The following is a 13567-nucleotide window of genomic DNA, read 5'->3' as shown; positions in this document are numbered from 1 at the left end:
TTGTGTGTACCTTCATCTCTGGTACACTTTAAAGAGACTCTGTAACACATTTTTCAGCCTTATTTCTTCTATCCTATAAGTTCCAACACCCAACCCCCCTACCCCCCCTCAACTCCACAGTATGGCAACGGAGGGGTTTAGTGAGGGCAATGAGAGTTTGAATGGCTCGTTCCTGCAGTCTAGATCCTGTGCATTATTTTCAAAGATAAAGTCACAAAAGTTTAAAGAGACACCGTAACCAAGAACTGAACTTCATCCCAATCAGTAGCCAATACCCCCTTTCCCACGAGAAATCTATTCCAACGGATCATCAAGGGCTCTGTATGGCCGATTTTTTGGTGAAACCCTGCCAACAAATGTCAGCACCTCACAGCTCTGAGGTCCTGACATCACACTGTTGGAGCCTTGTTGCATTGTAGGAAACAACCGCTGTTTCCAACTGCCCAAAATGCAAGCAGCATCTCCTTCCAGTGACATCACCTGCCAGCTGCAAAAATGTCACCATGTGGTAAATGTCAGAATGTAAATCAGGGAGAGGAACACACACACACACACACACACACACACACACACACACACACTAGAGGGGGTAGGGATGAAAAGAGGGGGTACCCTGAAAATTTGAGGAGTGTAAGAGGTGTGGGAGTGGAGATATTTAGTATTTTACCTTTAGCAGCATCATTAACTTCACAATGCGCATGCGTGCTACTCAGTGTGGAAGGGAGCTTCCGGGCAGCGCAATTAGACATTACACCGGCAGACAATGATAGAGGACGGACAGCATTGGACTCGTGCGGAAAGTATGTCCAACGCTGCGATCTGCACGCGCCGGGACTTTGGGGAAGTTTGAAGCCACTTCTTCAAACTTCCCCATGTGGAAATGATGGGATCGCGATAATTGCCGCTTTGACGATTCCGAAATTGTGATCTTGGTGATCGCAATTTCGATTTAAATTCGATTTATCTTTCAGGCCTAGTCCACTGTCATATTTGTAAGAAACGTTTCACAAGTTTCCTCACCTGCAATCATGCTGTCAACTTTATCAATTCGGTTCAAGACTAATTCCACCAATCCAACATCGGTGCAGATCAGGAGATTGCGGATGCTCTTCTTCAGGATGGCAGTGAAGATGCTCCAGATCTCTGCTTGACAGGTAACATCACATTTGTCCAACAGTTCAACCATACACATAATGCTCTCGCCTTCCTGAATGATGAAATTCATTTCCAAGTCAAACTGACCCCCAACAAGCTGAAAAAAAAATATGATATTAAACAAATATTTAGAAAAGCTAAAGAAAGTTCATTTGTGATCTACAAATGTATTGAAATGTATAAAAGGTGCCCTCTAACAATCGTTCTCTGCAATATGAGGGACTACCTAAAATATCGATTCAGTTTATTCTTCTACTACATCAATTTGGTAAAAGTGTACAAAAGAATTAAAAAAAAAAAGTTGCATCATTAGTGGTCAGGCCCTTAACATGTTTGATCAATTCATTTATTCTGAATTGATTCTAAGAATAGAGGGGTCAATCCTTTGTCCTTTAATTTACAAGTGTATGGCCAGCATAAGACTACAAAATCTAAATCAAGTGGCTTTTGTAAAATATATTAAAAAAAAAAACAAAAACACACAAGCTGAAAGGGAACCAGTCTCAAATACTACATCATATATAACCATAAACAAATCAGGGGACTACAGACGGTATCATGTAAACGTGATTAAACATGGTCATTAGAGTCTTGACATATGGTGAAAAATTATCAGAGAAACTGAATGTCTAGACAGCGGTTCAAGAAGTTCAGGCTCCTGAATTAGTATGCAAAACATGGCACATTATAACATAAGGTTGGACTTGATTGTGCACCTGTCAATACACCATTGCTTCATAAGAATGGAAAATCACCTTACATGAGAAAAGAGCGATTTCCTGAGGTCAGCAGAATATATTGCCAGGATTTTGGCAACAGTTTTTCAGCTAACTTGCATTTTATTTGTAGATACAAATATTTCAAAGAGGTCATAACAGCAAATCCTACATATGTTTTAAGTCTGCTTAAATCACTTGCTTTTAAAAAGAGTATAGAGCATTGAAGCTCTGTACAGCTGAATAAGCATACAAGATGAGGGCAATTCGCAAGCACTCCAAAATCACAGAGTACGGTGGCCGTTATTTGAAATAAAGGTAAAGTTTATTATTATTTAATCTCGCTACCCAAAAATAAAAAATAAAAATAAAATAAAAAAAAATAAAAAAAAAAAAAAAAAAGGTGGCCATACATCAGGCGACTTAGCGGACGATCAACCAACAGTGTATTATAATCAGGTGAAAATTGGTACCACCTAGTGCAGGCCCGTTTGACAATGTCACCTATTTCGGGCCAAAATTTTTCGCATTAATTTGTGGTATATGCTGCAAGATGTCGGGTCATCATGGTCAGTTGGGTGCACGGCGGTAATGGCGAGTGAATACATTTCTGGCGCTGTTCACCCAATGCATATGCATGTGCATTTATACATTACCTGGCCTGTGACGCGGTACCCGTCCTCTTCCGAATCAATTCTATCCGTGATAAAAATATATCAATTATATCCTGTGCTCTGGTTGAACTCAATGGATGGATGTCTTTTTTCAACCCAAATACCTATGTATATGTAACTAATTCCCATACACGCTGCCACGCATGACAGCAAACATGCGTGCCACACCGACCGACGTGTATAGGGAAGAGCGGCAGATTTGAAGATGGATGGGTATCGAAGACGGACACAGGACAGGTAATGTATAAATGCACATATTTATACATTAAAGTAAATGGGAACCGCATTTAAAAAAATGAGACAGATACTTACCCAAGGAGAGGGAAGGCTCTGGGTCCTATAGACTAAAATACTGCTTTACCCGGCCGAAGGAGGCTTCAGAAGTCTTCAGGGAGCCCGAGTGCTCCTGAAGAAGGGCAGCCCTGTACTGCACCTGCGCAAGCACGCTCTCTTGCACACTCATGCCTGTGCAGTATGGAGCCGCACATCTTCTGGAGGACACTGCTCTCGAAGACTTCTAAACACCTCTGCTTAGGTAAGTATTTGCTTCATTTTTAAAAAAATGCGGTTCCCAATCACTTTAAGGAAACAGCGGTGAATGGGGCGGAGCTCAGCCAACACCCAAGAGATTTCACACTGAAATTAATCGGGTTTGGCCTGGGTTTTTGGGCAACTTGTTATTGGGCAATTTGTCTCTTAGTCGAATCTGCCCATCATCGCTAGATGCATGGTAACCATAAAAATGTAACTTCACCAACCTGTAACATGCATATGACCTGTATAATAGTTTTTACTTAAAGAAATCTGAATTTAATCATTTTTAATTACATGTTCAGTTAGAATTAACCAGCTGAGTAAAAAAATTTAAAAAAATAAAAAGCACCACCACAAACCACATCTGCTGTATTATTTAGATAATTGTTCCCAAAGCAACCTATGCAGCTTAAAAAAAAGCAAAATAATCTCATCATATTCTACATTAAACAATTCTTCTAGCGGTGAGACGCCCAGCAGGCCAGCAGTTGACAGTGCTAGCAAAAGAAATAGGTAGAGAAATGTCATTTCACTATACAGCAGTGTCATCCATCAGAATATACTACAAGAAGCCAAAAATAGAATATGTCTGCAGGGAGTGTCTAATAACCATCTCATACAACACTTACTAATGGATACAAGGAGCAAAAAGAAGAAATACCACACTTGCACAACTGGTGTGATAGAATGAGTCTCAAACACCAAATAAAGGCAAAATGACAATATTTTATTTGTATGCTTATGTCATTCAATTAAATTTCAGAGGCAATGCAAGCACCCCTTAAAGAGGTCAGTCAGAAATTAAAATAACTACCTAATCCAGCCCTCCTCCCTGAGTAAACCGATCTGCTTCTCGTCAAACAAAGCTCAGTTCCTCCTCTGGTTCTTAGCTCTCTGCTTCTAAAAGCCTCCGGAACAGGCACAGAAAAAGCAGGAAAGGGTCAGGGAAGTGGTATTTTAAAAAAACTATTTATTCACCAATAACAACATTTCATATGAACCTATGCATCACTGATGCATAGGTTCATATGAAATGTTGTTATTGGTGAATAAATAGTTTTGCATACGTTTATACCTAGGGCTCCCTATTTTTGTAGAATATGGTATTTAATTAATCATAGGTGAGACGGGTTGATTTAATTGGAAAAGGTAGATATCCTGTGTTTGTTGTATTTGTACAAGTGGTATTTTAACGCCAGAGTGGGTGTTCTTCAGGAGTGCCTTTCCTGCGAAGAATCAAAAGATGCCCCTTCCTTGCTTAGGCTGTTTCCAAGCTGGGGTCATAGAGTGGTGCTGTAAGGACACAGAGGTATGTGATTGTACAGGGGACAGGCCTCTGTGTCCCATTTGTTATGTAAAATCCGCCTCGGGTACACTTTCAACGCCAATAAAACAAAACCCCTGCTGTTACAGGAACACATAGTACAGTACCTCCCCTATGAACGTAGCCTAAAAGCTTTTAGTGTTGTGAAACAATGGTGGTACATTGCAATACAGAAAGTCACATTACAAAGCAGTCGTTATGCCACACCCAATGCCCCACTGAATCGTAGCCTTACATAAAGCCTTCAAAATAAGAAAATGGAAAAGAGATGTGCATAATGAAAGCTGATCACTGGATTTACCAATTGGTGTGAGCAAGACAAGTACATCTAAGTTTCACTGAAACAGGAAGAGACATTATTATTATTATTATTATTAATTGTATTTATAAAGCGCCAACATATTACGCAACGCTGGACATTAATTTAGGTTACAGACAATATTTAGGGGTGACATACAGCAATACGACATACAGGAATACAAGAAAACCAGATCACACAGCACAGTATGAGTACAAGGTAATGCTTAGTCAGTCACTGGATAGGAGCATGGAGATTAGGCAAGTTAGGTTCACTCAGATGCATAGCATGGGTTTACAGTAATGGGGGTGCATGATCAGGTAGGACACAAAAGGAGGAGGACCCTGCCCAAAGGCTTACAATCTAGAGGGAGAGGTAGGGACACGAGAGGTAGGGGACCAGAGTTCAGCTGTGGGTTTAGAGCAATTGTGAGGGGTGGTAGGCCAGAGTGAAAAGGTGAGTTTTGAGGGCCTTCTTGAAGGTGTTGAAGGAGGGGGCTGCCCTAATGGGTGGAGGTAGGGAGTTCCATAGTGTTGGAGTTATTTACATAGTAAATAACTCCATGTACGCTATAGAGCAGGGCTGTGGAGCCAGCAAAAAAAAAAAAAAAAAAAAAAAAAAAACTGACTCAGTTTATGATTCAGACTTCTTGACCCAAACTCCTAATTTGCATAGAACAATCTTCTTGATTGAAAGTATATAACAAAAGCAATTTCATCACTGCCAAAGCTTAGGAATTTTAAAGCCATGATAAAACGGCATCTGCTTTTGGGAACAAAAAGCTCTGGGCCAGGAAGTGGACACTAACCTGTCAGCCATTCTGGCCTCTCATGTTAACGTCTCAGCAGGTTTGTCTGTATAATAAGATTTACCGGAGCCCCATATCTGCTCTATTCTAGCGTGTAGCCCTGCCACCTTGCAGAAAAAGAACTCTACCTTTTTTATATTGAACACAGAAAAGGCCAGGGCCAGTTTCTAGAACATTCAGAGGATACAGACAGGAACAAAGAACTTCGATTAATCCTTACGCAATCTAACTGTGGGTACACCTAAGAGTGATGTGCAGGTACTCAGCAGGAGAATGAGGGGATTCTTCCTCTATTACACATTCTTTACACACAATCTGAACCAGGTTTATGAGTGATAAACACCTCTGCGTTCAATGTGCACAGCTCTGCCGGGAATGCATATGTGTATAACTATATATAGTCGTACACATATATACACACACATTGTGTATAGTACAACTATAAACTTTGGCCTCGATTCTGGTAGTTATGTGCAGTAAATATTTTGTCAGTAAAATACCTCATGTTGTATTTTCCCTTTCTTTATTTTTCCACGTTGTCATATTTTCTCTTATTTACAGTTTAAATGCATTAGGAGTCAGAGTTAGAACATTTTTCCCAACTCCAGATACCCAACAATTGCTCCAAACTCATCGACTCCACAGCCCTGCTATGAAGCACTCCATATTGCAAGATAGCATAAGTTCTTTCTCTATTACTTTGAAAAATGAAGGGTTAATGGTAGATTAATCAGCGCTTCTCCCTTGTTATAAGCAGAACCTTTGAGGAAAGTGGTGTATTTGACAATACAGACAAAATAGAATAGTTATTTCCAGGATACATGTAAATTAGAAATAGCAACAGTAACAATTTATCAAAATAATCCATAATCTATGACTGCATTGATAGAATACATTTCCTGCATCTACATATGCACATTTAGAAGCTTAATAATAGTAATAATTATCTATTTCTTTGTTGTCAAACACAAAATGTCATATTAAAAATCCAATGAATGTTTATAGTACTACATAACTTTGTTAGTATTGAAAGGGATGTAGGAACAAGAAGCAAAACCTTGTTAATACACAATATGCTCAACACCTTGTAGACCATGTGGGAATTGCCTTTGCTGTTGCATCATAAATAAATTCCACTGTGTATTGGTGCATTTTTATAGTGGTAGAAATGTAACACCAACATGCATAGCATCATAGTATTAATGAAACAGGCAGCTACATAGGTCATTAACCACAGTACTCTAACAAATGCACCAATATTATGAAAAAAAAAAAAATCTGTCTTTCTAGTTACTTGCCATCCAGATCGCACTTGGGTGCATATCTGGAAGGCATACTGCAGATTTCTGCAGCACGCAGCCAAATCACTATAGCCATGCATGGCATGGATCAGCAATTTGGGAGCCGTGGTCGAACTCAACTGAATCCATTGATAAAATGGAAAGCAAGTGGGTTTCATGCTATATGCTGTAATCTCTCCCCTAAAGCAATAGGCATTGCTCATCTTGGTAATCCGCAGCTGCCCCAGTACATGCAGACCGCAACGCGGAGTACAAGATGAAGAGCTGTGAGGAAAAAAGAGGCAGACAGTAAGGGTGCTCAAACATAGCTTTAGACACTTATTTTTTCCACTGAGGAATAAAGTCCCTTTTAACGCTCCTGCCCCCCTACAAGTATACTGCCACAGACAACGTAATGTGTTCACAGGTTTCTGTCACCACTCAATACAAAAATCCATCTGTATCTTTCACAAATCACTACAGGAAATAGCAGCTGGGTACATGGCTAAGCCAAAAACATTTGACCCAAATATTTTCCCTCCCCGCTGTGTTGTCCCCAGTCACTGAGCTTGGCCCCCCAGAAGATTAAAGACAATGCATTGTTGCTAATCCTTACAGGGCCATGCAGATTTTCTTCCACCGCAGGCTCCGTGGTACTGCGGGGCTCTGACGTGTAGGGGGGCCGCCCTAAACAAGCAAGGGTGATTAGATCAGAGAGGGAAGCCTCAGCAGGGTCCTGAGGCTTCCCTCTATTAAGGTATGTATTTGATTTAGAACATGCCCTATGCTCATTTGTTAACATGCTAGATCTTTAAACAATGCTAGGGAGATCCATGCTGCCAATATTCTCAACCAAGCCCCCTCAGCCGAATTCCAACTGCCATGTGCGCAAGGCTTAAGTCCTCAACAGAAGCAAATATACTTTTAGAATTTTTTTTAGAGACAATGAGCATGATTCACAAAGCTTTTTCACCTGTTTTCACCTTATCTATGTTACATGTTTAAGCTCCCAAAGAGAAAAAAAAAATAAAAATATAAATAAGGTAAGAAAAGTAATATTGAAAGAAGTTAATCAGGAACAACTTATTTTGCTTATAAATGTGCTGCAAGTTTAGTTTTATTAATTAGGTGATAAATAAGTCATGTATGAGAAGTTTTAAGAATAGAGCCGAATACATTTAATCTCTGGGTCTTTCCAATTCTTTTTTTAATCCTCTACTTGATGGCTCTGAGCTGAACAATGCTGATCTTCCATTTCCTAACTTCCTGATACAATGTATCATGCAGGGAAAGTTCCCCTCTTTATTAATTTTAATTTTTAGGTTTCACAAATAGCTGTATTGAAACTTGTCTCTAGCAGAAACATAAATTTAGACTTGTAGAGGGCTAAAATCTCTTTTTAATCATACTCTTCCACCTCTCATGACCTCAAGAGTGAAGATAAAGGCCCATATGCAATTCACTTGTTCTCTGAGGTCTTAACCTAGGAGACAATTTTACACCAACCATTTAATATAACTTTTCAACACATCACAATTGAAAATGTAGCAAAATGTACATGAACAAGTACTATCAAAATTTTGAGTAAAGCATTTTCTTGCTTGCTGGTGGTTTAAAGTGTAGCCAAGGCGATATGCGACATGAAATAAACAAGTGTATGTACAGTACAAAACATATTAACCCTTACTTGCCAGTGGGACGTAAGCATCTCTGCAGCGGCAGTTGCTATAGCCGCACGCGATTGTCACGTCCCTGCAGTTTGGGGGGCTGTGCCTGTGATCGCGATTATCCTGGCCAAAGGGGGGGTTGGTGGCAGAGGACAAAAGTCCCCAAGTCGATCCTGCATGTCCGAGAAAAATCACTGTTTTTGTTAAAAAACAGTGATTATTCTTAATTAGTGTGGTCACGCTGCTTCCCACACGCTCGTTACTGCCGCCGCCGATCATTAGACTATTCATCTCCCTTCTAGGCCACTGTGACCGCAGGCATGAATGGAAGCCTGCTTTCCTTCCAAACTAACGCCGTAATTCATTATTAGGCTTATAGAAAATGTGCAACAATATCTTGTGGCCAAATAGTAAAATTTCACCTACATACAATAGGGAATAACTTTTTTGTAATATGTATGTCAAGAGGACAGATTATTAAATTATGGGTTTGTGATTAGTGATGGATGTAAAACTGGAAAAAAAATGCACCTTTATTTCCAAATAAAATACGGTCACCATACATTGTACTAGGGACAGAATTTAAACATTGATTGCATGAAGCGGGACAAATTGGCAAATAAAATGTGTGGCTTTTACACAGTTTTACATTTTATTTTAAAACTATAATGGCCGAAAACTGAGAAAATTATTTTTCTTCATTTTTTTTTTTTCTTAGGCATCTTTCACAGTGTGACGTTCAAGTCGCACGTTATAAAATATTACAACGCAGAATAACGCACAGCAATGCAAAGTCTGTGCGACATTCACAGTGCACACGTTGCGTTAACGTGTACCATGTAGCGTTATTAGAAAGTGCTGCATGCTGTGCATTTAGCAATGAATCTGTTGCGTTACTTGTGTTGCACATGCTCAGTAATGTTTTTTTTTTCTTTTTAAAATGTTTCGCATGCGCTGTTTTCTTTCCATAGTAAATACATTTTCTAATGTGAGACTTTAACGTCGGACTGTGAAAGTGTATATGTGTTGCGTTAGGCCTTAATGTCGCATCAAACGCAACGTCCTACTGTGAAAGTAGCCTTATTCCTGTTTAAATGAATTTAGAATAAATAAATTCTTACCACAATGTACCACCCAAAGTCTAATTGGTGGCGAAAATAAACAAGATATAGATCATTTTGTTGCGATAAGTAGTGAAAGTTATTGGGGAATGAAAGGGAGGAGCGCTGAAATGTTAAAGGATACCCGAACTGACATGTGACATAATGAGATAGACATGTGTATGTAGAGTCCTTAGCACACAAATAACTATGCCGTGTTCCTATTTTTCTTTCTCTGCCTGAAAGAGTTAAATATCAGGTATGTAAGTGGCTGACTCAGTCCTGACTCAGACAGGAAGTGACTACAGTGTGAACCTCACTGATAAGAAATTCCCCTTTTTATCTCTTTCTTGCTTTCAGAAGCCATTTTCTGCTAGGAAAGTGTTTTATAGTTGGAATTTCTTATCAGTGAGGGTCACACTGTAGTCACTTCCTGTCTGAGTCAGCCACTTACATACTTGATATTTAACTCTTTCAGGCAGAGAAAGAAAAAAAAAAAACAGCATAGTTATTTGTGTGCTAGGCACCGTACATACACATGTATCTCATGTCACATGTCACTTCGGGTATCCTTTAAAATTACTCATCCATAAGGTGATAACCTGTGGGCTGAAAAGGTTAAAGTGAACCCAAGGTAAAAATAAACTGATGAGAAACCATTATATTTATCCTCCTACTCCCGGGGGAAAAGCCTGCAGCAATGCCCCTAGTGAGCGTTTTGAGCAGGGAATCCCTCTCCTCCCATTACCCTCCGGAATAGCGTGGCAGGGGAGGGGGGGTTGACACAGAGGCATGTCATGAGGCAGGGAGCTAGCCTCTGTGTCCCATCTGCCCCCCTGTCGCACGGCCTCGGGATCTCTTTAACCTCCCTGGCGGTATTCATGGATATACACATCAACACAAAATATGCTGTGTACAGTATTGACCTGCATACACACCAATACGCTCCTGCACTGTATACTAGACCCTTGCGTGACACATTTTGGAAAGTTACAGGGGAGAAAAAAAAGTTTTGTAAATTAAATTAGATCACTTTTTGCAAAGAAATCCTAGGGAAATTGAACGGAAATAACTTATCAGTGATGGTTTACTATATTGCCAACAAGCTACCAAGTAACCTCCATGTCTAAAAATTAACTCTTTGAAGCAGCAAAATAAAGTAAAACAGTCTAGCTATTAATATGCTTTGTACTTTACATACACGTTTATCTCATCACATCACCTCGGGTACAGTTTCATAACCAAGCTGTTTTACTCATTTTATTTTACTGTCTGAAAGTTAATTTCTAGGCATGGAAGTGACAGATTCTGTCTAGTGCAGAATATGCTAAACATCACTGATAAGCAAATAAGTAGTGTTGCCATGTGTTTAGTCAACACTTTCAATTGAAAATGGCATAGTGGTGAAAGGGGCTTTGACTGTTTGTCCCCTATTTTATTGCCTGATGAAGTGGGCTACGCCTGTGAAACGCGTTGCACCTTTTGGGGTACACACAATAAATGTATTTGTTTGAATTTGACAATTATCGTGTCTGCTTTCTGGAGTAAGTCCATCACTGCCTCCCTAGCATATTTTAAAACATTTATACTTTTTTATTCTGCTGGCGCCTCTGTTCTCTAGCATCCATATCACTCTTACCTCAGGTTTCCTTTAACTGCACAGAATAAAAAAAAAAAAAAAAAACAGCTAGACACTAAAAATCCATACACTAGCAACTCTAGAGAGAGTAGTGTTTGTATCCCAGTGTAAGCTCTAGGATGAATTATACAAACTAGTGTTACCACTGCAGTGGCAGCGTGTTGCTCCTCCACACAGAGAACAACACAAATAGATGAAAGCAACAATTACCAGGGAGCACTGTGTTACATTTTAGACGATTAGACGAGAGTGAGACGAGGCAACTGCAGGTGATGAAACAGAACAGCCCATTCAGCTCCCAGCTGGCTCTGGGAATTGGATCAAGAGGTACATTAGCAGGTCTCAGCTGGAGAGACAGCTACAACTCTAACTTTACCATCCACAATCTAAGACAGAAACCAATAGTCCCTACTGTCGAAAGCATTTTTCTGATATCTACCGACAATAACAGATCAAATACATATTTTAAGGACTTCAAACAAAAAGATGGTCTTGATTCGCAAGCAAGTGGTGATCAGAGGGGAATTTCACTTTATTTACCACTTTTACACCACAATATGTACTGTAACATCAGGATTTTGTCCTTGTGTAACCCAGATTGTGTGTGATCAGAGTCTCCACTGCCTTGTACTGAAACGTGAAGAACTAGCATACTACGAATTGTTCCTGCATACTGTTACCAGCAAAGTGCTGATAATCACAGGAATGAGAACTGTATGATACAAACACCACTTCGTTATTCCCTGCATGGCTTAGTGCTCTCCCTAGAATTTTTTTTTCCAGCCGGGTGGCATGAAAACGTAGCCGGGTGGGAGCGAGATGAGAGAATGCAGGGCCGACACTTCTCTGCACAACTCTGCTTACAGCAGAGGAGGAGGTGAGCCGATGACAGCCGGGTGCTCACCAAAACTAGCCGGGTGGAGCACCCGGCCAAAAGAGCCTGGAGAAAACACTGATGGCTTATGTTTCCATTGGCCCTTCTAATGTGACAAGCAGATTATTCACAGATTCATAAAAAAAAGTGACAGTAAAGTGCCACAAAACAGTAGTGGTGGTTCTAAAACTGCAGATCATGCAGAGAGGTTCTTTTCAGCTGATTGCCACTTTTATAAATAATGCGATCTGAAAAGTGCCATTATGATAAAATAAACTGCCCTTTTCTAAAGGATTTTCACTGTTACATAAATCCACTGTACAGTTAATCAATGATTGTTAAATAGGTACTGTACTGAAAGTAAAATAAAACTGCTTTTTTACAATATTACTTTATAAATTTAGTCAGTGTTTGCCCATCATAAAATGTTTCCTCTCCCTCTAACGGGTGGTGGCATCTTTAGTGCTGTTCAGGGCTGTGGAGTCAGTACAAAAATCATCCGACTTCGGGTACCCAAAATGGCTCCGACTCCAGGTACCCAAAATTACTCCAACACCTCGACTCAGACTCCTTAGTCTAATACTTACCAGGGCTGTATATATGGTACAAAAAAAGCATTCCATAATTCCAGGTACCCCAAATTGCTTCATCTCCAACTCCACAGCCCTGATGCTGTCAGGTGCATCACTATGGAATGTTTGTATACTCCGTGTTCTGATGCAAGTAGAAAAAAAATACCTGGCCTCCCAGAATGCTCTGGGAGGAGGAGAGTTCTGCATAGAAAAAAAGCCTAGGCTGTGACATCACTGGGAGGGCAGAGACACAGCCATATTCAGCAATATATAGATCTAGAGAGCGTTTGATTCTGAAATTAGAATAATTAATGTTAAAGTGGGTATCCTATATGGCACTACTATGTATCTTTAATGTTCTCAAAAACTTAAAGAGGAACTGTAACCAAAAACTTTTCTTCTATTTTTCAAAATGCATTTATAAATTAGTCAGCGTTTGCCGATAGTAAAATCTTTCCTCTCCCAGATTTACTTTCTGAAATGTATCACACGGCATTAGCTTTAGTACTGGCAAATGCTATCTGCAGAATGTCCCATTACTGAGAATTCCAAAGCCAGTACCCACATCGCCACCTCTCATTAACGGCCACTACCAAAAAAATAAAAACAAAAAATTATAGTAATAAAAACACCGGTCGTCGGGGTAAACGCCACGTGGGTACACAGCTTTAGCCATATACCCTGAACAAGCATGCCAATCAGGTGTGTCTGACTGGATTAGCTGCATGCTTTTTTTCTGGTGTTATTCAGACAATACTGCAGCCAAACAAATCACCAGGGCTGCCAGGCGACTAGTATGGTTTAAAAAGGAAATAAATATTGCAGCCTCCATATTCCTCTCAGTTCAGTTGTCCTTTAAATGCTATTGTGAATATTTTAACAATCATACTTGTTAGACTTCAGAATCCTGATTTGTGTTTAGCCTG

The 13567-nt window shown here is 39.9% G+C and overlaps 1 protein-coding gene across 1 annotated transcript in view; it reads right to left on the bottom strand.

The window, feature by feature from the left end:
- LOC137570488 (lipopolysaccharide-responsive and beige-like anchor protein) overlaps window positions 1-13567 on the bottom strand; it is a 121231-nt gene that overhangs the window by 68660 nt on the left and 39004 nt on the right. Inside the window, exon 2 of the mRNA XM_068279163.1 lies at window positions 1021-1252. Within this exon, the coding sequence (XP_068135264.1) occupies window positions 1021-1252 (232 nt within the window). The remainder of the gene's footprint in view (window positions 1-1020; window positions 1253-13567) is intronic.

The sequence above is a fragment of the Hyperolius riggenbachi genome, chromosome 1 (genome assembly GCF_040937935.1).
Source record: "Hyperolius riggenbachi isolate aHypRig1 chromosome 1, aHypRig1.pri, whole genome shotgun sequence".
NCBI classification, from domain to species: Eukaryota; Metazoa; Chordata; class Amphibia; order Anura; family Hyperoliidae; genus Hyperolius; species Hyperolius riggenbachi.
This window is presented reverse-complemented; position numbering and strand designations above follow the sequence as displayed.